Source organism: Cetorhinus maximus, chromosome 23, assembly GCF_964194155.1.
Source record: "Cetorhinus maximus chromosome 23, sCetMax3.hap1.1, whole genome shotgun sequence".
NCBI lineage: Eukaryota > Metazoa > Chordata > Chondrichthyes > Lamniformes > Cetorhinidae > Cetorhinus > Cetorhinus maximus.
The window spans coordinates 36,569,398-36,594,145 of record NC_135901.1 but is presented as its reverse complement, the minus strand read 5'-3'; the positions used below and the strand labels follow the sequence as shown (position 1 = coordinate 36,594,145).

Below are 24,748 nucleotides of genomic sequence, written 5' to 3'. Positions count from 1 at the left end.
GCAGGACTGTCTGGGCTGAGTCTCTGCTCCACATCCCCCATTGCTGCCTCGGAGCTCACAGCCCCAATTCCTCAGCCCCCCACCTCACCGGGAATCGCGACCCTCTGTTTGAGATCCGCTGCTGTAAAATTGGGCCAAGGTTTTTGTTTGGAATCTCCTGACTGAAAATCCTCTCCCTCCAATATTCTGCAAATGGAGTTTACAAAGGGCATCGCTGTCAGTACAGGATAGAAATTCAGAACAGAGAGTTCTAGTTTCTATGGAACACTTTTTCCTCTCTTGTTCCCCAAAGCTGTAAATCCCCATCTCACACACTCTCCGTCTTCCCTGAGCTGAAATTCAAACGCATCGCACCATCTCCACCATTTCCTTCCTCCACTCCCAGTTTTCTCCCTCCCTCTACTCTGGCTGGGTTCAGTTCTCCAGCTCCTGTGACTCTTATTCGGGTCCTCAGACTGACCCCAGCTGCCGTCCAGTGGAACACAGGAGGGGACCCCCTGTTGGATCTTATTCAGGCCCTAAAGCTGCACAGCTCGTTTCTGACCCTGGGGTGGGTGGTCATGGTGCCCTCCTTCAGTTTCTGAATCAGTGATAGTAACAAAGCAGGATGGAGAAAGACTCATTTTGAGGGGTGACACTGCTGGAAGAATGGAGAGCTGGAGTTCACCTGGAAAAGGAGAAAAGTTTAAAAACAAAGAGCACCCAATGTGAGGCTCAAACCCACAACCCTGAGATGAAATGACTCGGGCTCCTCCAGCTGAGTTAGTCAGACAATCGGCAATGTTATATCCATATCTGTTATCACAGTGAGTTAACTGTCTGAATGAAATGGCAGAGAAGGAAATTGACCAGCAGAAGCCCAAGGGTCCAATGCTCTCCACTCAATAGCATCATTCACAGCTTCTGCTGGTTAGCTGCACCTCCTTCCAAACACTGATCCATTTTCCTCAGGATTTGTCCCTGGATTTAATATTTACCTGCTTTGTGCCCTCATTTTGAAATGAGATTCACTTCAATATCCAACAAAAATTGAATTGCAAACCTGACAAACAATGGACAGCCAGTCATTTAGTAACACAAACCCCATGGTGCTCATTTTCAGATTCACAACAGTCAGATTTTCAATAAATTGAAGGAATTTTTCAGTGAAAAGATTTAGAAAGTTGGTGTGTCTTTTATTTGTGACTCACTCACTCGGGCATTCTGTAAATGCTGCTTGGAGGTTTAGTGACAGGGATATTATCTACCTGCATCTTCCTGAGCCTGTGCCCGGTGTATTGGGAGGTTTGGCCCGGGTTGGAGTATCTTGTGTCCCAGGGATGGGCAGTAACCCGCTGATTGAAGCTGCAGTCGCTGCTTTCTGCTGGCAGCGGGTGATTGGAGAGTGCGGGGCCGGAATATTGCTGCTTTTCTGCTTCCCCCTTTGTTGTGATATGGCAGGTGGTATTTGCCAGGCTGACCAAATTCCAAAGGGAAACTTGGTCAGGCTATTACAACAAATTTGCAATTTGTGTTTATTTCGAGAAGGTATGTGTACTGAAGTCAGAAGTAAAGATTCCACTACCACTTTTGGAGATATTAAATTAAAATATTTATTAACAGAAGAAAAGAAAACTTAAACACATAAGATTACAGCTACACAGTTAACTTTCGTTTTATATCATTTCCCAAAAGATTTCTACTTAGCTAGATTCACAAATAAACACCCATTTCCAGACAACAGTAAAACATCCAGTAATATTACTACAAGGCACCCACTGTTGCTATAAGGGAGGTATTTCATAAGCTTCTCTCTCCCTCTCAGTCAACAATGGAAATCCAAGTCTTGTAAGAAAACGTTGCTTTCTGGAACAACCAGACACTTCTCTGGGGTGGTGAGAAGCTGCTTCCTTCATTGGACTGTGCTCACACAGCACACTCTTCAAATCACATGGCCAAACCCCATATAAATGTTTTTAACTTTCTTTTGAAGGTTACCTTTCCCAGAATCTAAAAACTTTCATGTTGCTTTTATGGCCACTACTTTAGGGAAAAATAAACTTAATAACTTTGCTTTATTTATTTATGCTCTTTGCCAGTTGTAAAACTTCCTTTTTTCTCTCTTTAAAATTCAATAGCTAAAAATTCAGCTCCTCATTTATCTCCTAATGCAAATTCCTATTCATGCTGTATCTACTGGTATCCCATCTTAGCTCACTCATCTCCACTTCAAAAATACCTGCTTTACACCTAATCCTTCCGATGATTTAAATCTTGCAGTCTGACTGTCGTCAGTCTAATTAAATTAGTCACACACACACACAACCTACACACAGTCCGCACAAGCCTACTTCGCAGCATCGCACAGGAATAAGGGAAAAAAATGATATTTTATTTACACCTGTTTCACTCACGATGGAACTGATGAAGAGAAAATAATTTATTGTTTTGTTTGAACCCATAAACTTCATGGATTTCTAATGGGTGAGATGTAGGTAAAAGACAGCGGTTCTTCAAGGTACAGTACAGGCCCCACAGCTCAATCAGCTCTACTCTCAGCTCAGGAGAGCTCAACAACTCCACATGCTGTCCACAGTGGAGTTCTCCTGGTGCAGTGGGACCAACATTCGTGCTTTAACTAACACCACCAAAAAAAAAAACTGGATTAATCAGTTAGTCTGATTGCTGTTTGTGGAATCTTACTGTGCACAAACTGACTGTCATGAAACAGAAACAATTTGTATTTATAAAACACGTTTAATGTAATAAAATGTTCCAAAATTCTTCACAGGAGTTTCATAAAGAAAAAAAATTGACACAGAGTCACAAATGGAGATATTAGGGTAAATGGACAAAATCTTGATTGGAGAGGCAGATTTTAACCAGCATCTTTAATCAGGAGAGAGAGCTGGAGGGGGTGGAGAGGTTTAGGGAGGGAATTTCAGAGCATCACACTGAGGCACAGCCACCAATGGAGCAGTAATTAAAATCAGGGATGTTCAAGAGGCCAGAATGAGAGGAGTGCAGATGCCTCAGAGGGTGAGTGACTGGAGATTACAGAGATAGGGAGAGACGAGGCCATGGAGGGATTTGTAAACAAGGCTATGAGCTTTAAAATTAAGGCACTGCTTGACCAGGAGCCAATGTAGGTCAGTGAGCACAGGGGTGATGGGGACTTGACGTGAGAAAGCTCATAGACATAGATGATCTCACGTTTCAGTGTGGGGGACAGTTTGAATATGAGAAGCTGGTCAGGAATGTAATGGAATCATCAAGTCTAAAGGTAACATGGAGACGGATAAAAGTTTCAGCACATGAGCTGGGGTTAGGTGGAGTCAGGCGACGTTATGGAGATTGAAATACCCGGTGTTAGTGATGGTGTGGATATGTGGTCAGAAACACCCTCCTGGGGTCAAATATGACACCGAGATTGTGAACAGTGTGGTTCAGCCTCAGACAGTTCCCGGAGAGAGGGATGGACTCGGTAGTTAGGGAACAGAATTTATAGTGGTGACCGAAGACAATGGCTTTGGTCTTCCCAATTTTTAATTGGAGGAAATTTCTGCTTATCCAGTACTGGGTGTGGGATAAGGAGTTTGATAATTTAGTAACAGTGGAGGAATGGAGAGGGATAGTGGTGAGGTAGAGCTGGGTGCTGTCAGTGTACATGTGAAAACTAACACGGTGCTTTTGGATGATGTCACCGAGTGGCAGCATGTAGATGAGAAATAGGAGGGGCCAAAGAGAGATCCTTGGGGGACACCAAGTACAAGGACTTTGGAGAGGAAAAAAAGGTTGGAGATGGGGCGGTAGTTTCCAGAGATGGTTGGGTCAAAATTTGCTTTTTTTTAGAATGGGTGAGGATGGTGGATTTAAAGGTGAGAGGGACAGTCCCAAAAGAGAGAGAGAACCATTAACAATATCAGCTAAGATGGAGAAGTTGGATGGTCAGCAGTTTAGTGAGAATAGGATCAAGAGGGCATGAGGGAAGTGGGAGAGAAACTGGAGAAAGATGTGGGTTCAGGGCTCAGACAAAGGGGAACTTCAGAGACAGTTTGTCCTGGTGGGCTAATGAAAGAGAGGCAAGCAGCAGAGGCAGCTGATAGGATTGTCTCAATCTTAGTGACAAAGAAGCTCCATGATCTCCTCACACTTGCTGGAGGTGAGGATGGAGGAGACAGGGGAGAGGGAGAGTCCTTCAAAAGGAACTAACTTACGTTAGAGATATTAAAAATATTCGACAGAATGGATTTAACACAAAGCTGATGAATTTGGCTATTTTTCTGATAATAATAGCTCCTATAACTGGGCTGGAGTTGATTAACATCAGCAGAAACAGACTCTAATGAACCTGGTTCATTCCTGGGTGTGATTAACAGCAAAATCCCATCACTGTAGTTACTTGTGAGTTCGCTGGTGTCTCAGCAGGTGGGATGACTGAGTGAATCTCTTCCCACACTCGGAGCAGGTGAATGGCCTCTCCCCAGTGTGAATTCGCTGGTGCACAGTGAGCTGAGATGATTGCCTGAATTCGGTCCCACAGTCAGAGCACTTGAATGGTCTCTCATCAGTGTGAATACGTTGATGGGACATCAGTTCCCTCGAACTTTTATAGCACTTCCCGCAGTCTGGGCATTTAAAAGGTCTCTTGTCAGTGTGAACTCGCTTGTGTCTCTGCAAGTTGGATGAATGAGTGAATCTCTTCCCACATTTGGAGCAGGTGAACGGCCTCTCCCCAGTGTGAACCCGCTGATGTTCCAAGAGTTGAGATGACCACCTGAACCCAGTCCCGCACTGAGAGCACCTGAATGGTCTCTCATTCGTGTGAACACGTTGATGGGACATCAGTTCCTGGGAACGTTTAAAGCTCTTCCCACAGTCTGGGCATTGAAAAGGTCTCTCGTCAGTGTGAACTCGCTGGTGTATCAGCAGGGTGGTTGAACTACTGAATCGCATCCCACACTCGGAGCAGGAGAATGGTTTCTCCCCAGTGTGAACTCGCTGGTGTGTCTGCAGGGTTGATAACTGACTGAATCCCTTCCCACACTCGGAGCAGGCGAATGGTCTCTCCCCTGTGTGAACTTGCTGGTGTCTCAGAAGGCTGGAGGACTGGCTGAATGCCATCCCACACTTGGAGCAGGTGAACGGTCTCTCCCCAGTGTGACTGCGCTGATGCACATTGAGGTAATATGATGTCTTGAACCCAGTCCCGCAGTGAGAGCACCTGAACGGTCTCTCATCAGTGTGAACACGTTGATGGGACATGAGCTCCTGAGAACTTTTATAACACTTTCCACACTCTGAGCATTTGAAAGGTCTCTCGTCAGTGTGAACACGCTGGTGTCTCTGCAGGGTGGATGAAACAGTAAATCCCTTCCCACACTTGGAACAGGTGAATGGCCTCTCACCAGTGTGAAATCGCTGGTGTGTCAGCAGGTGGGATGACCGAGTGAATCCCTTCCCACACTCGGAGCAGGTGAACAGTCTCTCACCAGTGTGAGTGCGCCGATGAGTTTCCAACTGGGATGGGTAACTGAATCCATTCCCACAGTCCCCACATTTCCACAGTTTCTTCCCAGTGGGAACGGTGCTTTTTCCTTCCATGTTCAAAATCTAATGATATTCAGGTTACGATACATTGGGCAATTGTCAGCTCCTAATGTGATGTTTGGTTTCAGTTTCCTGACTGTAAATCCTCCCCTTCCAACATCCTGTGAAATTAATTTAAAACAGAAAAAAGGGAGTGAGAGAGAACCCACAAAAACACAAAGGCAGGTTGTGAAACCAAACTAATGAATAATTTGTGAGGTTGGCACTAGGAGAAAGTGGAACGTTAAAGCTGAGAGCGAGAGAGAGAGAGAGAGAGAGAAAGAGAGACAGCACGATGGGGGAACCCTCAACCTCCACCACTTAGCAGGACCAGGGTAGCTGGTACACGTGAATATCATCACCTCCAAGTTCCCCTCCGAGATATACGGCGATATAGTTCCTAGTCAGGATGGTGTATGACTTGGAGAGGAACTTGCAGGTGGTGGTGTTCCCATGTGTCTGCTGCCCTTGTCCTTAGTGTTAGAGGTTATGGGTTTGGAAGGTGCTGCTGAAGGAGCCCTGGTGTGTTGCATCTTGTCGATGGTATACACTCCACATACCCTGGTTGGAGAAACTGGGGTGGTTCTCCTTGAAGCCAAGTAGGTTGAAGGGAGCAAAAACAGCAAATGCTGGAAAAACTCAGCAGGTCTAACAGCATCTGTGGAGAGAAAGACAGAGTTAACATTTTGAGTCTGGATGACTCTTCTGCTCTCTGTTTTTGTTTCAAATTTCCAGCATCTGTGGTATTTTTCTTTTATCTTAGGTTGAACGGAGATTTGATGGAGGTGTGCAACTTAATGATAGGTTCACATAAGGTAGCTAAAGAAAAGCCATTCACAGTAGCTGATAGTAAAAGGATTACAAGACAAAGTTTTAAGATTTGGTGCAAGATCTAGAGGGGGGATGTGAAGAAGAAATTTTATACAGTGAGTGGTAATCACCTGGAAATCAACACTTACACTCAGAGGCCGATAATATCCAGTCCTGATGAATGGAGTGATTAAGTGCCACTTAGATGTGATGTTTAGTGTGAGTGTCCCGTCTGAGAATCCTGATGTAATATCCAGCAAAAAAGTATTCAAAGGCATTACTGTCAGGCCAGGAAAGAAATAGAGAAGAGACAAACATTTCTCTTGGTTTGAGTTTGCTGTGTGTAAATCCTCCCCTCCTAATCCCCAATAAAAGGAGTTTCCAAAATCCATCCCTGTCAGTCCAGGACAGAAATTGAGAAGAGACAAATAGGTTTGAGTTTGTTGTGTGCAAATCCTCCCTTTCTAACCCCCTGTAAAAGGAGTTTCCAAAATCCGTCCCTGTCAGTCCAGGATAGAAATGCACAACATTCTCTCCTCCTGTTACCTGGACCAGGATGACCGCGCATGCGCCCTGCTGCACATTGCCCCATAAAGATGGCGGCCGTTACCCCGGGTATGAGGCCGCAGCTGTTGCCGATTTGGTGCAAACGCGGGACTGGGAATTTTCAATTCGGATCTTGAGTCCTACACCGGGTGTTTATGAAACCTCCCAGTCCGCACTGACTCCATTTCTCTCCTGTACTCGGCTGTTACTCACCCTTTCCCGCCTCCTTCAGCTCCCGCACTCCCCGGGCTTCAGGTACAACGACCCTGCGCCTGCGCGATGTCTCTTCCCTCGGGCCCCGCCCCTCATTCACCCCGATTGGTTGGAGGACCTGCCGCTCACGCTCGGTCCTCCAGTCCCGCCCCCTCTTGCTATTGACCTGGAGCTGCCGTCAATCAACCGGGCATTGTGACGGTTTCAGATGGTGAGAGCGGCCACAGACTCAGCCTGACTTGCTGATTCTTGGCAGCATTTTCTGTTTGGGAATTAGAGCTAGAGATGGATGGTCAGTTCCCCTCTGTCCGGGGGGGATTCACACTCATTTCCCTAGTGCACTGATTATCACCTTTACTTTACATGAGAAAGTCCCCGGTTCAATCCCGGCTGGAAGCTTTGTGTTTACAATTGCTACTGAGGAGGAATTAACAGTGAGTTTAGTTTCATGTCGAACAGGGGGACAGTTATTGTCTCATTCTGTAAAAGCTCTTTCTTCACCTTTAAACAGGGAACGATAAGTCAGAGAAAACTAATCCACTGTGAACCCAAAAACATGATGCTGGAAATCCGACTTCAAAACAGAAAATGTTAGAAACATTCAGCAGGTCAAACAGCTTCTGTGGAGAGGGAAACAGAGTGAATGTTTCAGGTCGGTGACCTTTTACCCAAACTGGAAGAATTCAGAGATTTCATTTTAATAGAGGTTCGATAAGGTACTGCACATAGGGCTACTCAATAAGATTAGAGTGTTGGGAATAGTATATTCGTATGGATAGAGGATTGGCTAATAGAAGGCAGAGAGTTGGGATAAGGGGGGCATTTTTCAGGATGGCAACCTGTAACTAGTGGAGTGCCAGTGTGGAAGTTTCACATCAGAGCTGGAAATGTCACAAGGGCAAAACTCAGGAACAAACCCAGAGTCGGAGTGAGGGAGTGAAAATAAAAGAGAAGGGCCGTGATAGGTTACAAAGCACTGACTATAGAGCAGTGGTGCGAGGCAGAATATTATTCCTGTATTACCCATGTCACATGCAGCTCTAATTCCCTGATTTATCTCATGCCCAACATTACCACTATAGTTTTGTGGCCTATAAACAACTCCCACCAATGTTTGTTGCCTCTTGCTGTTTCTAAGCTCCACCCAAACTGATTCTACATCTTGATCCTTCAATCTGAGATCCTCTCTCACTAATGTACCGATCTCATTCCTCATTAACAACGCGACTCCGCCTCGTTTCCCTTTTTGCCCATTCTTTCGAAATGACGAATATCTTTGAGTATTCAGATCAACGAATCACATTGCTCATTGAAAACAGAACACAGGGCCGAATGGCCTCTTTCTTTGCTGTAACTTTCTGTCATTTTATTTTTCCTCACACCACGGTTAAGGTGAACTTTCTTATCTTCCATGTGATGCTTCGAATTCAAGACATTGAGCAAATTCAGCGAGTTTTCTTATCATTTCTAGCACAGAATTTAGAACCGGACTTGTTGAACGACAATTAAATGGTCTCAATCATTAACTGCAGCTCACAGAGTCCCAACAGGCAATGTGAGCTGTTCTTGCTGTACATCTTCTGAGCTGTAAGCTGATCACAGCTCCACTTTCTGCACATTGAAAGACAGTGTGAAAATATGCACTTTCAAATCTTAACATGCATATTTGTGTTTCTTTGTGTCTGTCAATTGTGGTTCAGTTTCCCATTTTTACCACCCAAACATTATTCATGTTCGCTCTGTGGCTTCATATCATATGATTCAGAGAGGAAAAAACCATCAGTTTTGAAAGATGCAAGAAGACATTTCTCTCTTTTCTTTGATTGGAGACTGTTCAGGATGTTACAAAGTGGATGATGTTTGAAGTTTTCACATAATCTTATTAAGTAGCTAAGAATGCTCGAGGGACCGAATGGCCAATTCCTGATCATCATTTTTTATATCCTAATTCAGTGTCAATGTTTGTGTCTAATCTGAATGTGGTAGTGAGGCCGAGCGGGCTCAGCCGCTGGTTCAGGTTTCGATCTCTCTGGTGATTTGGGCTTTACTCTCACCGCTGACAAACTTTCTGGTGCTTTGTTATTTGAGGCGCTTCCAAAAAATTCTCTGTGTGGTGAAGGAGCAGCTGAGCTGTGCGGTGTTGTATTTCAGTTGGGAGAATGAGGAGAGACAGTGTAAATCCCAGGGTGACTGGGAAAAGGTGGGGCAATGGCATGGACTGGAAGACCTTCTTTCACTGGAACTCCCTGTATTCATTCTATCATTTTAAACAAACAACACGCAGCCTTTACCCAGTTGTCCTGGCCGAGTGGCTCAGGTGTTTTTCCACGTGGCTCGAATCCTCCCAACTCCCCTTCTTCTCATTCCTGATTGACACAAACTGTCTGCAGAATAAATTCTCAGTCAAATTAAAAAGAAAATTACCCAAACACCCCCGTGTTTCTTACTTCTGTTCATCTGCAAACATTCACAACATTTGGTCTCTGAAATGGAACAATAATTGGCCAAGTTGGTGACATCTTGATTTCTGGGTGTTTTGTCTCACCTTTGGCCCCCGTCATGCTCGGAGCATATGTCTGTGTATGTTCCTCTGTGTGTGTCAATGTAGTTCAGTTCCTGAGACATGAACACATATTTTCACCATCACAAACTTTATTCACATTAATTGTGCAGCGTCATATTACAATGTCACAGAGAAAAATATCAGGATGCAAGAGGAGTTTGCAATGCTGGAAGGAGGTGCAGCTGAGAAGTGGAAGATGTGAATGATGTTATTGATGATTGAGATGAATGTTTTGCAACCTTGGGGCTTTTGGAGGTTGAATACCTTCCACACTTTGAAATTCAGAACAAGCTGTTGCTCCAGGTAGAAAACAATATTGATCTCCTTAAATTTTCGCACAGGAAATAAAGTGCATGCACGCCCGGCTAGCTCAGTCGGTAGAGCATGAGACTTTTAATCTCAGGCTCGTGGGTTCGAGCCCCACGCTGTGTGTCGTCTGCTTTTAAAGCTTTGCTGCTTTCATGGGTGATCTCCCGTTCTCCATTCCTCCGGCAGTGTCATCACTCAAACTGAGTTTTTCTCCATCCGGCTTTGTTAATGTCACAGCTGCTGGTTTCTGAGTGAAACTGCCTCCGCTTCACTGGAAGGTGGAGAGTTTCATGTTACGATTTGTTCCTTTCACCGCCGCAGCCTTGATTCAATTCCCGTTTGGAGAAAACTTCTTTCTTACCACTGTGTGAACTGTCACAATGCACAGGAATATCCTCCTGTAAACTGTGAAAACGTACCTGGAATTTAATGTAAGGGAGTGTGAAGTGATTCATTTTGGTCGGAAGAATGAGGAGAAAGTGGTAGCATCAGATAAAGTGTACAATTCTAAAGGGGTTTCTCTGTTACACAGCAAGTGGTTAGGATCTGGAATGCACCACCTGAGAATGTGGCAGATTCAGTCACGGATTCAAAAGAGAATTGGACAGAAAATGCAAGTTTTCAGGGAAAAGGCAGGGGAGTGGGACCAGGTGAGTTAGTTTCCAGAAGAGTAAGAGGTCTCCCTTTTGAGACAGAGACGGGGATTAGAAGGGGAGGATTTGCAGTCAGGAAACAAACCAAACGTCACATCAGGATCTGATGGAGTCGCCCAATTTATCGTTAACTCAGTATTATTGGATTTTGAACATGGAAGGAAAAAGCACCGTTCACAGTGGGGAGAAACGGTACATGTGTTCTGTGTGTGGACGAGGCTTCAGCCGATCATCTGACCTGTCAAAACATAAATGCAGGGACAACAGGGAGAATCCATGGAAATGTAGGGATTGTGGGAAGTGATTCAATAATCCAATTCAGCTGGAAACACATTGGGGCAGTCACATCGGGAAGAGGCCGTTCACCTGCTCCGAGTGCAGGAAAGGATTCATTAATTCAATGGACCTGCTCACACACCAACGAATTCACACCGGGGAGAGGCCATTCACCTGCCCCGAGTGTGGGAAGGGATTCATTAATTCATCCAACCTGCTAAAACACCAGCGAGTTCACACTGGGGAGAGACCATTCACCTGTTCTGACTGTGGGAAGGGATTCACTCAGTCATCCGCCTTGATGGAAACTCACACCGGGGTGAGATCATTCACATGTGCCGATTGTGGAAAGCGATTCTCTCAGTCAACTGACCTGCTGACACACCAGCTCGTTCACACTGACGAGAGTCTTTAAATGCCCAGACTGCGGGAAGTGCCATAAAAGCTCCAGCAAACTGACGTTCCATCAACGTGCTCACACTGATGAGAGACCGTTCAGGTGCTCTGACTGCGGCACTGGGTTCAGGCAATTATCTCAACTCTCTGTACATCAGCGAATACACACTGGGGAGAGACCATTCAGGTGCTCTATGTGTAGGAAGAGATTCACTCAGTCTTCCCACCTGCTGACACACCAGCGGGTTCACACTGGTGAGAGACTTTTTAAATCCCCCGACTGTGGGAAGTGTTTTAAAAGTTCCCAGGAACTGATATACCATCAACGTGTTCACACTGACAAGAAAGCATTCAGGTGTTCTCACTGTGGGACCCGGTTCAGATGATCAGCTGACCTCATTGTACACCAGCGAGTTCATACTGACGAGAAAACTTTCAGGTGCTCTTACTGTGGGACTGAGGTCAAGACATCATCTAACCTCACTGTACACCAGCGCATTCACACAGGGGAGAGACCATTCACCTGCTCTGTATGAGGGAAGGGATGCACTCAGTTATCCACTCTGCAGAAACACCAGTGAGTTCACAAGTAACTACAGGTGTTGCTGTTAATAACATCGAGGACTGAACCATGTTCATTGGGGTCTGTTTCTGCTGATGTTACTAAACTCCAGCCCAGTTACAGATGTTAATATTCTGGATAAAGTGAAATAATTCATCTTTGTGTTAAATACACAATATGTTAAGTCTTTTTAACAACACGATGTGTTGAATCTTTTAATGTTGAACACAATTAGTTACTTTTGAAGGGCTCTCCTTCTCCTCTGTCTCCTCCATCCTCACCTCCAACAAGTGTGAGGAGCTCATGGAGCTTCTTTGTCACTAAGATTTAGACAATCCGATCAGCTGCCTCTGCTGCATCCCTCCCTTCCACTAGCCCACCGGGATAAACAGTCTCAAAAATTCCCCCTTGACTGAGCCCTGAACCTACATCTTTCTCCAATTTCTATCCCACCTCCCCTCACGTCCCCTCAGTGCTCATCTTGTCCATGAGACCCACCTTCTGCTCCCTTGACCTTATTCTCACTAAACTGCTGACCATCCAACTTCTGCCTGTTAGCTGATATTGTTAACAGTTCTCTCTCTCTTCTGGCACTGTCCATCTTGCCTTGCAATCCACTGTGAGCACCCATCCTAAAAATGGACAATCCTTGACCCCCACCATCTTTGAAAGCTAGACCCCCCATCACCAACCTCCGTTTCCTCTCCAAAGCCCTTGTACTTGGAGTCCCTCAAGGGTCCATCCTTGGCCCCTCCCATTCTCCTCTGCATGCTGCCGCTCGGTGGCATCATCCAAAAGCACCGTGTTAGCTTTCACAAGTCTTTACCTTCCTTAGCCAGAATCCCCTCCACATCACCCACTGCACCCCCCTCCCCCACCCCCACCACCGCTCTCCAAGATGATGATGGTAGGATCCATTAGGGACCAATAACATTTTGCTTAAAGTATTAGTCAAAAGTTTGACATTCAAGACACCTGCTTTTAGAATAAAGCTACAAGATTACAAGGGTTTTTAAACAGAAAACAAAGCAAATTTTACAAGTTCTAAAAACATAAAATAGTTTACAAGAACTACCTTATACTCTAACATTCAGTGTAAGTGTGAGGTACGTGTGAATTAACATGACCTGTAGTCGGACCCACAATGCTATAGAGTAAATGACAGATGCAACCAAAACAGATTCCATGGATTTCTCAACAACCCACAATGGCCCACATTGTGAGCCAACCAATCTCACTGAAACTTCGCCTTTGTCACGAGGGTTTCAAATCACCACTTTTGAAGATTTCTCCTTGGAATTCTTTCCAAAGTCACTCCCAACTCTGTCAGCTTCAACAATGACTCAGCTCACAGGGTTTCAACCCTGCTTTCTGAGATTCCCCTGGATTGCCGAGTAACCTCAAGTTTCACCTTCCAAGCACACTTTCAGGTCTTAGGCCAGGCCAAGCAGAACATCACTGCTCCAAAGAGGTATCTTTACTCCAATGGTCCTCTTTAAAATCTGCTCCGCTTGGCTCTTTCTTTAACTTAACTGGGACCTCTGCCTGTCTCTGTCACACCTGCTGGCTGACTCCCTGAAACTGGCTGCCTCCAAACTGTGGTTCACTGATGTTTGAACTGACCTGGTGACCCTATCACAGCCAATACAAGAAGGTCCCACCCTTGTTACGAGTCAGGAACCTATACAACAAGCATGGGAACATTATGTACCCTCAATGTTACAATTTCCACAGACTGCCAATGAGGACACAGGTTTAAAAGTGGATTTCATGAAAGATGAAGAAAGAACTACTGCCCCATCGCCAACCTCCCTTTCCTCTCCAAAGCCATTGAACTTGGTGAACCCAAGGATCTATCCTTGGCCCCTCCTATTTCTCATCTACATGTTGCCACGAGGCAACATCATCCTGAAGCTCCACATTAGTTTTCACATGTGCACTGACAATGTCCAGCTCTTCCTTGCTTTTTATTCATTCACGGGATGTGGGCTTCGCTGGCTGGGCCAGCATTTATTGCCCATCCTTAATTGCCCTTGAGAAGTTGGTGATGAGCTGTCTTCTTGAATTGCTGCAGTCCATGTGGTGTAGGTGCACCCACAGTGCTGTTAGTGAGGGAGTTCCAGGATTTTGACCCAGTGACAGTGAAGGAACCTCACCACCATCCCTCTCCATTCCTCCACTGTTACTAAATTATCAAACTGCTTATCCCACATCCAGTACTGGATAAGCTGAAATTTCCTCTAATTAAAAACTGGGAAGACCAAAGCCATTGTCTTCGGTCACCACTACAAATTCCGTTCCCTAACTACCGAGTCCATCCCTCTCTCCGGGAACTGTCTGAGTCTGAACCACACTGTCCGCAACCTTGGAGTCATATTTTACCACAAGATGAGTTTCTGACCACACATCCACACCATCACCAATACCAGATATTTCAATCTCCATAACATCGCTTATCTCCACCCCACCCCCAGCTCATCTGCTGCTTAAACCGCTCCTTTGCTACCTCTAGACTTGATTCCAATACAATCCTGGTCAGCCCATCAGATTCACCCCGCCCCCACATGGAAACGTGAGATCATCCAAAACTCTGCTGTCCGTGTGCTTTCTCACACCAAGTCCTGTTCATCCATCATTCCTGTTCATCCATCATCCCTGTGCTCTCTGACCCACATTGGCTGCTGGTCAAGCTATGTTTTGATTTTAAAATTTGCACCTTGGTTCAAAGTTTCTCCATGACCTGATCCCTTCCTTTCTCTGACCTCCTGTCCACACCCCTCTGCGAAAACTGTGTTCCTCTCATTCTGCCCTCTTGAACATTCCTGATTTTAATTACTCCACCATTTCTGACTGTGCTTAGATGTGAAACTCTGTAATTCTCTCCCTCAACATCTCCACCCCTCCACCTCTCTCTCCTGATGACAATGTTTTGTGAAAATCTGCCTCTACAATCAAGGTTGTTTTCCATTTACCCTATTATCACTCCATGTGACTTGATGTCAAATGTTTCTTTATGAAACTCGTCTGAAGCGCCTTGGGACGTTTTATTACATTAAACGTGTTATATAAATACAAGTTGTTGCTGTTTCATGACAGCCAGTTTGTGCACAGTAAGATCCCACAAACAGCAATCAGACTAACTGATTAATCCAGTTTTTTTAGTGCTGTTAGTTAATGCACAAATGTTGGTCCCACTGCACCAGGAGAACTCCCCTGTGGACAAGGTATGGAGTTGTTGAGCTCTCCTGAGCTGAGAGTGGAGCTGATTGAGCTGTCGGGCCTGCAGTGTACCTTGCAGAGCCGCTGTCTGGGATCTTTCCTCTTAATTCACTGACTCCCAGCTGAAGTTGTTGCTGCAGTAAAATAGTTAACTTTGAATATCAATCCCAATTTAACCTTTGGAGCAAAATCTGCAACTTTAAATCAGCTGCAGAAAAGAAAGAAATTTCTTGGGTTTATTTAGCATCTTTCACACCCTCAGAACATCCCAAAGTGATTCACAGTCAATGATGTATTTTGGGAGGAGAATGAGGAGAGGCAGAATAAAATAAATGGTACAATTTTAAACAGAATGCAGCAACAGAGTGACCTGGGAGAGTATGTACACATATATTTATGTGTGACAGGACAAGTTGATGAAGCTGCTTTTAAAAAATAGCTAATGGGGTCCTCAGTTTATTAATGGAGACATGGAGTACAAAAGCAAGGCAGTTATCCTGAATCACTGACAATCCTCAGCTGAAATATTATGTTCAATTCTGAGCACCACACTTTAGGAAAGATGTCGAGGCCTTGGAGAGGGTGTGGGGAAAATTTCCCAGAATAGTATCAGTGATGAGGGGTTTCAGTTCTGTGGAGAGACTGGAGAAGCTGGGATTGTTCTCTTTAGAGCAGAGAAGGTTAAAGGGTGATTTAATAGAGATGTGGACATTATTGAGGAGTTTTCATCTACACAGGGAGAAATTGTTTTCATTGCAGATTGGTCGGTAACCACAGAACACAGCTTTAAAATAATTGGCAAAGAATCCAAGATGGAGATGAGGAGAGATTATTTTACTCAGTGAGTTCTGATGATCTGGAACACATTGTCTGAATGACTGGTGGAAGCAGATCCACAAGTAACTTTCCAAAGTGATTTGGACTGATCGACCTTGACATGTGGGGTTCACATGTTTGCAGAGAGGACTTGGCTATCTTGACAACACACACTCCCTTTGTTGGTACAGGGGCTTTAGTGCAGCTTTCCACTATTAAACTGTCATCATTCATTGTACATTAGGCCAAACCTACAAACTTGTCTCTTCATGATTCCAGTGATGAGGAGTATCTGCGGAAGGATGGATCACTTCAAGAATGTCTTTACTCTCTGATGTAATTTTTTCCCCTCAAAAACAATTTATATACCTATTTCTCGGGGACATGGCAATCACTTATTCAATTAACAAGGGACAGATATTCAAGGTAACCCCTCCTATTTCCATCGGAAGCCCATGAGGTCATTTTGTGGCTCATCACTAGCTGGGACATCCTGTTTACCCTTTCCTCAGACAGTTGGTTTATGTATGGGTCATGAGTTCCTCCCATCCTATCAAGCTTGTCTTGTTTCAGGGTCTGTGCCAGAGACATGACCTTGGCAGAGAAACAGGCCTCACTGTCCTGTGTTTGTCAGCCCAGGAAGCTTTCTTCATGAGAGAGACAGACAGAGAGAGAGGGAGGGAGGGGGAGAGATTAATTGCAATAATGTTCAATACATTTCTGAAGATTTTACAAGATGATTTCTTACAGATCTCCCCTGACAAGGGAATATCCTTATTGACTTCTCACAACTGATTTCTGACTAACCTCAGTGTTTCTAAGCTCCGAGCTTGTTTTCCTAATTTCTTGATGACAAACCACAGATAACATTCTAAAGCTACTAGAATGATCAGAATCAGCAACACAAACCCTTGAGCTGCCACCAAGAATAAATGTCAAAACTTTTCCACGAAAATGTGATAATTATTGACTTAGATTCATCCTCCCCACCTGCCGATCATCTCACACAATTCTAAATGATTGGCATGTTGTAAATATATCTGGCTCTAACAAAGGTTCATGCACGGACTTTAAAGATTCTCCAGCTCTCTGTTCACCTGCAATCATCTTGTGGATATTTTCTAACTGATTCTGGACCTTCAACTTGAATTTGTCCTTTCTGACCTTCTTTAGAAATCTTATTGAGGACATACTCATATTCCCTGTCACACTCTTCACCAATCCCCAGGATATCTCTTACCCCTGGCCTGTTTTCTGTGTCAGACTATCTATCAGTCTCTCCCTGTAATGTGTCAATGCCATTGTCTACTCCAGGCTTCACTTAGGAACTTCTCCATTCATGTTTAACTAAGACTGTTGCTTCTCAAGCCTATGATCTCGATCACTCCGATCCCACTCCTAACACCACTTGCAAGATTTAGGTTCGGGAGTCACAGATTACTCAAAAAGAGGATCGAACTCTCTACAAGCCTTCTTAAATAACGGAACCACATTAGCTGTTCGCCAGTCCTCTGGCACCTCACTCGTGGCCAGAGTGGGATTAAAAATTTGGGTGGGTCAGAGCCCCTGCAATCTCCTCCCTTGCCTCCCTCAGCTGTCTGGGGCACAAATCATCCGGACCTGGAGGTTTGTCCACTTTTAAGCCTGCCAACACCTCCAATACCTTGTCACTCCCTATATCAATTTGCTCAAGAACCTTGCAGTCTCTCTCCCCGAGTTCGATACCTTCATCCTCATTCTCTTGGGTGAAGACGGATGTGAAGTATTCATTCAACACTCTAGCAATGTCCTCTGGCTCCGCCCATAGATTGTCCCCTTGGTCCCTACTCTTTCCCTGGTTATCCTCTTCCCATTGATATACTTATAGAAATATCTTGGGATTTTACCTACCTTTACCAGCCAGAGCTTTCTCTTTGCTCTCCTAATTGCTTTCTTAAGCTCTACTCTGCACTTTCTGTGCTCCACTAACGCTTCCGCTGATTTGCTTCTCTTGTGCCTGCTAAAAGCCTCTCTTATCCTTCTCATCATAAGCTGATCACTGGTCACCATGGTTCTCTGGGCTTGTTACTCCTTCCTATCACCCTAGAGGCAACATGTTGAGCCTGTACCCTCCCCATTTCCTTTTTGAATGCCCCCCCACTGCTCCCCTGTAGATCTCCCCACAAGTAGCTGTTCCCAGTCTACCTTGGCCAGATCCTGCCTTATTTTACTAAAATCCACTCTCCTCCAATCCAAAACATTTTTTTGAAACTTGTCGATTTTTTTGTCCATAACAAACTTAAACTGTACCATGTTGTGGTCGCTATCACTAAAATGGTCCACCACCACCAACTCAGTCACCTGTCCGGCTTCAGTGCAGAAGAGATTTTAAAGTAGTTTATTAAGAAGCATTTATTAAGTTAAATTTGGTGTGTAAGCTAAATAGACAGAAAAATCAAATGACCCATGACAGGTGAGAACAGTTTACCGGTCCCGTTGGACAAACGGACGGATGACGCAGAGTGAATGCTGGTCTCTGTAGCTGGTGGTGTCAGTCTCCTCTGAACGGTTAACTGCTGTGAGCCAGAGTGTGGGTGTTGGGCTGAAGCCAGTGTGGATCACGTCAATATCTCTGTGCACTGGAGAGCCTGTTTTAACCTTTACAGAGACAGTTGGTTTACGTATGGGTCATGAGATCCAATCGTATCAGGGTTAGAAATGTCTTGTTTCAGGGCCTGTGCTAGAGACATGTCCTTGGCAGAGATAACAGGCCTGTCCTGTGTTTGTCAGCCAGCAAGCAGCTATGGAAGCTTTCTTCATAAGAGGGAGTGAGGTATTTCTGTAATATTCCATAAATTTCTGAAGGCTTTATAAGGTTATTAGACAGTGATTTCTTGTGGTCCGTTAGTTGGATTGAACTTGTCTCCATTCCTGTGCCAAGGGGATTTCTGTATCAGGCGGGAGGAGTAACATTTGGGAACTCTCGATTCTCCATCAATTCCCATTTCCCATCTTTCTGGTGGATAATGGAGGTGTCGCTGTGAGTAATGTGCAAGTCAGTAAGAATTGTCAGCAAGGATTAATCAGCACTTTCTAATTGGAGATGTTAACCAGTGGAACCTCTCAGACACTGAATTGTAGAGTTCGTACCAAAGATCAATTTAGGATCGAAGTAAAAGTTCAGAATCTTGTTGTAAAGTAATTTCTGATGAGAATTCCTGAATTATGGGGAAAGACCATAGACAGCGGTTCTTAAAGGGACACTGCAGCCCGAGAACACAATCAGCTATAGATCCAGAATATTAAACTCCAGCCCAGTTACAGGGATTATTAACATCAGCAGAAACAAACTACAACTGTCAGAATGAACATGGTTCAGTCTTGGATGTGATTAACAGCAGCAACGACAGCAGAATTAATCCCCTACAGTCACTTGTGAAGTCGCTTGTGTTTCAGCAGGTGGGATGACTGAGTGAATCCTTTCCCACACTCAGAGCAGGTGAACGGCCTCTCTCCAGTGTGAACTCGCTGGTGAGTCACCAGGTTCGAAAACTGAGTGAATCCCTTCCAACAATTGGAGCAGGTGAACGGCTTCTCTCCCGTGTGAAGTCGCTGGTGTCTCAACAGGTTGCAAAAATACCCAAATCTCTTTCCACAGAAGTTACAACTGAACGGCCTCTGCTCAGTGTGAGTTTGCTGGTGTTGCCGCAGGTCAGAGGACCCAGTGAATCCCTTCCCACACACCGTGCAGTTAAACGGCCTCTCTCCAGAGTGAACCCGCTGGTGTGCCAGCAGTTTGGATGACTGAGTGAATTTCTTCCCACACTCAGGGCAGGTGAACGGCTTCTCCCCGGTGTGAACCCGCTGGTGTGTCCGCAGTGCTGATAACTGAGTGAAGTTGTTTCCACACTCGGAGCAGGTAAATGGCCTCTCCCCAGTGTGAATTCGCTGGTGTGCATTGAGATTGGATGAAGACCTGAATCTCTTTCCACAGGAAGTACAGCTGAACGGCCTATCCTCAGTGTGAATTCGCTTGTGTGTCAGCAGCTCAGCGGACCCAGTGAATCCTTTCCCACATACAGGGCAGGTGAATGGCCTCTCTCCAGTGTGAACTGGCTGGTGTCTCAGTAGGCTGGTTAACTGTGTGAATCGCTTCCCACACTCGGAGCAGGTGAACGGTCTCTCTCCAGTGTGTAACCGCTGGTGTCTCAGCAGGTTGGATGACTGAGTGAATCCCTTCCCACACTCGGGGCAGGTGAATGGCCTCTCCCCAGTGTGACTGCGTTGATGGATTTCCAGTTTGGAAGGACAATTGAATCCAATCCCACAGTCCTCACATTTCCACGGTTTCTCCATGGTGCATGTGTCCCTGTGTCTCTCCAGGTTGGATGATCAGTTGAAGCCTCGTCCACACAGAGAACACATGTACAATTTCTCTTCGCTGTGAAGTTATTTCAGGCTGTGTAACTGGTTAAAGCTCTTTCCACAGTCAGTTCACTGGAACACTCTCACGCGGGTGTGTGTGTGTCTCGGTGCTTTTCCAGTCACACTGATGTTTGAAATATTTTCCCACAGACAGAACAGAAAAACATTTCTCCTTCCACTTTCAAGGGCCGATGATATTCAGCTCCTGATGAATCAAGAGACTCTGTCAGATCTTGAAGCGATGTTTGGTTTGAGTTTCTCGTCTGCAAATCCTCCCCTTCTAATTCTCTGTAAAAGGAGTTTACAAAAGTCATCACTGTAAGAACAGGATAGAAATTTAGAACAGGCAACTCTAGCTGCCATGGACCATTTTTTCCTCTCTTGTTCCCCCAAAGCTGCAAATCCCCGTCCCACACACTCTCCCTCCTCCCTGTGCTGAAATCCAAACAGAGATTTGGACAATTATTTCTGTATCTTTTTAACAAATTTCTACAACTGGAGATGACAATATGTTTGATCATTCACTTCAGTCATTACTCATGACAAAACATTAATCTGAAACCCCCTGACCGACCGTACAAAACAGCAGACATTAACCTTGTGTCCAAAACTTACTGTGTGGAGATTTAATGAGTGATTGTGAAGGTGGTTTCTCCAAACCTCCCAGGGTTTCCTTCCTTCCTTCTTCACTCTCTAATGAAGTTAAACCTGGGATCAGTCCCATGGCCCATTCTGGTTCCTGCTTCTCTTCCTGATGACTAATTGACTCCAATTAAACACTGAGAAGACTGAAGACACTTTCTATTGGAAAAAATTCTGAGGGACAGGATTAATCTCTACTTGGAGAGGCAGCGTTTAATCAGGGATAGTCAGCATAACTTTGTCAAGGGGAGATCATATCCTATAAATTTGATTGAATTTTTCGAGGTGTCTAGTTGTGTCGATGAGGGTAGTGCAGTTGAGCTAGTCTACATGGACTTCTGTAAGGCTGTTGACAAGGTCCCGCATGGGAAAATGGTTAAGAAGGTAAGAACCCATGGGATCTAGGGCAATTTGGCAAATTGGATCCAAAATTGGCTCAGTTTCAGGATGCAGAGGGTGATGGTCGAAGGTTGTTCTTGCGATTGGAAGCCTGTGTCGAGTGGTATGCTGCAGGAATTGGTGCTGGGACCCTTGCTGTTTGTAGCATACATTAATGGTTTAGACGTGAATATAGGAGGTATGATCAGTAAGTTTGCAGGTGACACGAAAATTGGTCGTGTCATAAATAGTGAGGAGGAAAGCCTTAGAACACAGGATGATATAGATGGGCTGGTAAGATGGGCAAAGAAGTGGCAAATGGAATTTAATCCTGAGAAGTGTGAAATGATGCATTTTGGGAGGACTAACCCGGCAAGGGAATACACAATGAATGGTAGGACCCTAGGAAGTACAAACGATCAGAGGGACCTTGGTGTACTTGTCGATAGATCCCTGATTAGCAGTACAGGTAGATAAGGTGCTTATGAAGGCATGTGGGATACTTGCCTTTATTAGCCGAGGCATAGAATATAAGAGCAGGGAGGTTATGTTGGAGTTGTATAAAATGCTAGTTAGACCACAGCTGGAGTACTCCGTGAAGTTCTGGTTGCCACACTATAGGAAGGATGTGATTGCACTGGAGAGGTGCAGAGGAGATTCACTGGGGAGTTGCTTGGGCTGGAGCGTTTCAGCTATGAAGAGAGACTGGATAGGCTTGGGTTGTTATTCTTAGAGTAGAGAAGGCTGAGGGGGAACCTGATTGAGGTAAACAAAGTTGTGAGGGCCATAGATAGGGTAGATAGGAAGGAACTTTTCCCCTTAGCGGAGGTGTCAATAACCAGGGGGCATAGATTTAAGGTAAGGGATAGAATGTTTAGAAGAGATTTGAGGAGGGATTATTTCACCCAGAAGGTGGTTGGAATCTGGAACAAGCTGCCTGAGTGGGTGGTAGAGGCAGGAAGCCTCACAACATTTAAGAAGTATTTACATGAATATTTGAAACGCCACAGCTTACAGGGCTATGGGCCATGTGCTGGAAAATGGGATTAGAATAGATAGGTGCTTGGTGGCAGGCACGGACATGATGGACCGAAGGACCTGTTTCTGTGCTGTATAACTCTAGGACCATCTATGACTTTCTGCTCCAATCTCCATTTCCCTACATGCCAACTCCATCCCTCTCCCTGGGAACAGTCTTGGATTAAGCCAGTCTCTTCACAACTTCAGTGTTACATTTCATCTCAAGGTAAGCTTCTGACCTCAAATCTGTGCCACCACTAAGATCACCTGTTCCCACCTCTGTAACATCACCCGACCTCACCCTGTCTTAGTGCATCTGCCGCTGAAACCCTCATCCCTGCTGTTGCTACCACCAGACTCGAATGACTATTCCAACACACTTTTTTTTATTCATTCTGGGGAAGTGGCCTTCGCAGGCTGGGCCAGCATTTATTGCCCATCCTGAGTTGCCCTTGACAAGGTGGTGGTGAGCTGCCTTCTTGAACCGCTGCAGTCCATGTGTGTTTGGATGGCTTCAGGTTTACGGAGGGAAGAATGTGGGAGCTGCACTGCGCTGATCTCCCACATTCTTCCCTCTGTAAACCTGAAGCCATCCAAACAGTTGCTGTCTATGTTTTCACTCGCAGTGAGTTCCATTCCCCTACCACCCCTCTGCTTCCTGAGCTGCCTTGGTTCCCGGTCAATAAACAACTTGTTTTTAAAATTCTCATCCTTGTTTTCAAATCCCAAATGAGGGTAGTGAAGTTGATGTAGTCTACATGGTCTACATCTCTCCCTATCTCTGCAATATCCTCCAGCCCCACAACCCTCTGAGATATCTGCACTGCTCGAATTTTCTATTTTAATCCACCATTAGTGACCATGCCTTCAGTACCCTCATCCCCAAACTCTCAAAATCTCTCCCTCTGTCTGCTACACCTTCCTCCTTTAAGACACTTGAATATTGCTAAAAAAAGAGACATTCTGTCACAGCTTTTTATCTTGTCCTCATCAGGACAAATGCAAGAACATCAAATTTCAAAGATTATCAGTCAGTCTCCTAATGTGACTCATTTACACTTGCTAGAAGCTACATATGCTGACGCACAGTGAACTGTCCTCTGCAGGCAGAAGGAACATGACCAGGGCCAGTGGATAATGCGTCTGCCTATGGATCCGAAGAATATAGACTTGACTACTACCTGGCTTGAGGATACTTGAGGAGGAGGGGGTGCCATAGTGGTATTTTCACTAGATGAGTATTCCAGAGACCCAGGGTATTGCTCTGGAAACCCAAGTTCAAATCACACCATGGCAGATGGTGGTGATGACCATGAAACCATTGCCAATTGTTGTAAAAACCCATCTGGTTCACTAATGTCCTTTCAGGAAGGAAATCTGTCATCCTTATCTGTCTGGTCTACATGTGACTCCAGACTCACAGCAATGTGGTTGGCTCTTAAATGCCCTCTGAACAAGGGTAATTTGGGATGGGCAATAATGGGCACATCCCATGAACAAGAAAAAGACATCGCACCTTGTGTTGAATTGAACAAAATCATGGGGGGGCAATAGCTCCATGGTAACGGCCAATCAGAGCTGACTAGCCAACCAATCACTTTTCTCATGCAGTATAAATTGTGGTTCCCTTTGAAATTTGATATTCTTGTGTCTGTCCTGATGAGTGCAAGTCGAAAAGCTTCTACAGCTTGTCTCTTTTTTCAGTAATAATCCAATTCTGTTGAAACAAGTGACTATTTAACACTGCTTCAAACTTTCCCCAAGCTTCTGGTCACCTGCCCTAATATCTCCTTCTGCCTCTGGGTGTCACACTTTGTTTTATAATTTTCCTGTGAAGCTCACTGGGATGATTTATGATGTTAATAGAAGTTGTTGTTGTTTCTGACTGTTACCCTGATCTCCTGTTTTACAACAACCCATTGATTTCACACCAAACTCTATCTCTGATTTATTGTCCCTCCTGCGGGTCATTCATCCGGGTTTCCTGCCTCTGTAAAGACGCATGCTTCCTGTTGGACCTTGCCCCTCACAAAGATGGCGGCCGTTAGCTGGGGCCTACTTCCGGAAAATAGACCTCAGCCGTCAGTTGACGTTTCGAGTCCTCATGACCCTTCAACAGAACCGTTCTGTTGAAGGGTCATGAGGATTCGAAACGTCAACTGTACTCTTCTCCGCCGATGCTGCCAGACCTGCTGAGTTTTTCCAGGTATTTCTGTTTCTGTTTTTGTTTTGGATTTCCAGCATCCGCAGTTTTTTGCTTTTAGACCTCAGCCGTCGTCCAGTTAAACGCGGGAAATATGGCTCCTATTGAGCGTTTGGGGCCGACACCGTGTGTTTATATAGCCTCCCAACCCACTCGCCGGCCCCATCCAT

At 45.1% G+C, this 24,748-nt stretch overlaps 4 protein-coding genes and 1 non-coding gene across 5 annotated transcripts in view; 4 read left to right on the top strand and 1 right to left on the bottom strand.

Annotated features, from left to right (window-relative positions):
* The window catches only part of LOC144697471 (uncharacterized), a 346,752-nt gene that overhangs the window by 36,745 nt on the left and 285,259 nt on the right, over window positions 1–24,748 (top strand). The gene's annotated exons all lie outside the window — the stretch shown is intronic.
* LOC144697557 (uncharacterized) overlaps window positions 1–24,748 on the top strand; it is a 280,480-nt gene that overhangs the window by 27,555 nt on the left and 228,177 nt on the right. The gene's annotated exons all lie outside the window — the stretch shown is intronic.
* Window positions 1–24,748, top strand: part of LOC144697499 (uncharacterized) — a 194,235-nt gene that overhangs the window by 118,461 nt on the left and 51,026 nt on the right. The gene's annotated exons all lie outside the window — the stretch shown is intronic.
* Window positions 4,378–24,360, bottom strand: LOC144697553 (uncharacterized). Its single transcript, XM_078569601.1, has 3 exons — window positions 24,268–24,360; window positions 19,380–20,623; window positions 4,378–5,512 (listed from the first exon to the last, which is right to left on the bottom strand). Exons 2-3 carry the CDS (start codon window positions 20,264–20,266, stop codon window positions 4,378–4,380), a joined length of 2,022 nt encoding a protein of 673 aa, XP_078425727.1. The 5' UTR covers window positions 20,267–20,623; window positions 24,268–24,360.
* trnak-uuu (transfer RNA lysine (anticodon UUU)) lies at window positions 10,060–10,132 on the top strand. Its single transcript has one exon. It is a non-coding gene; the product is annotated as a tRNA-Lys (tRNA).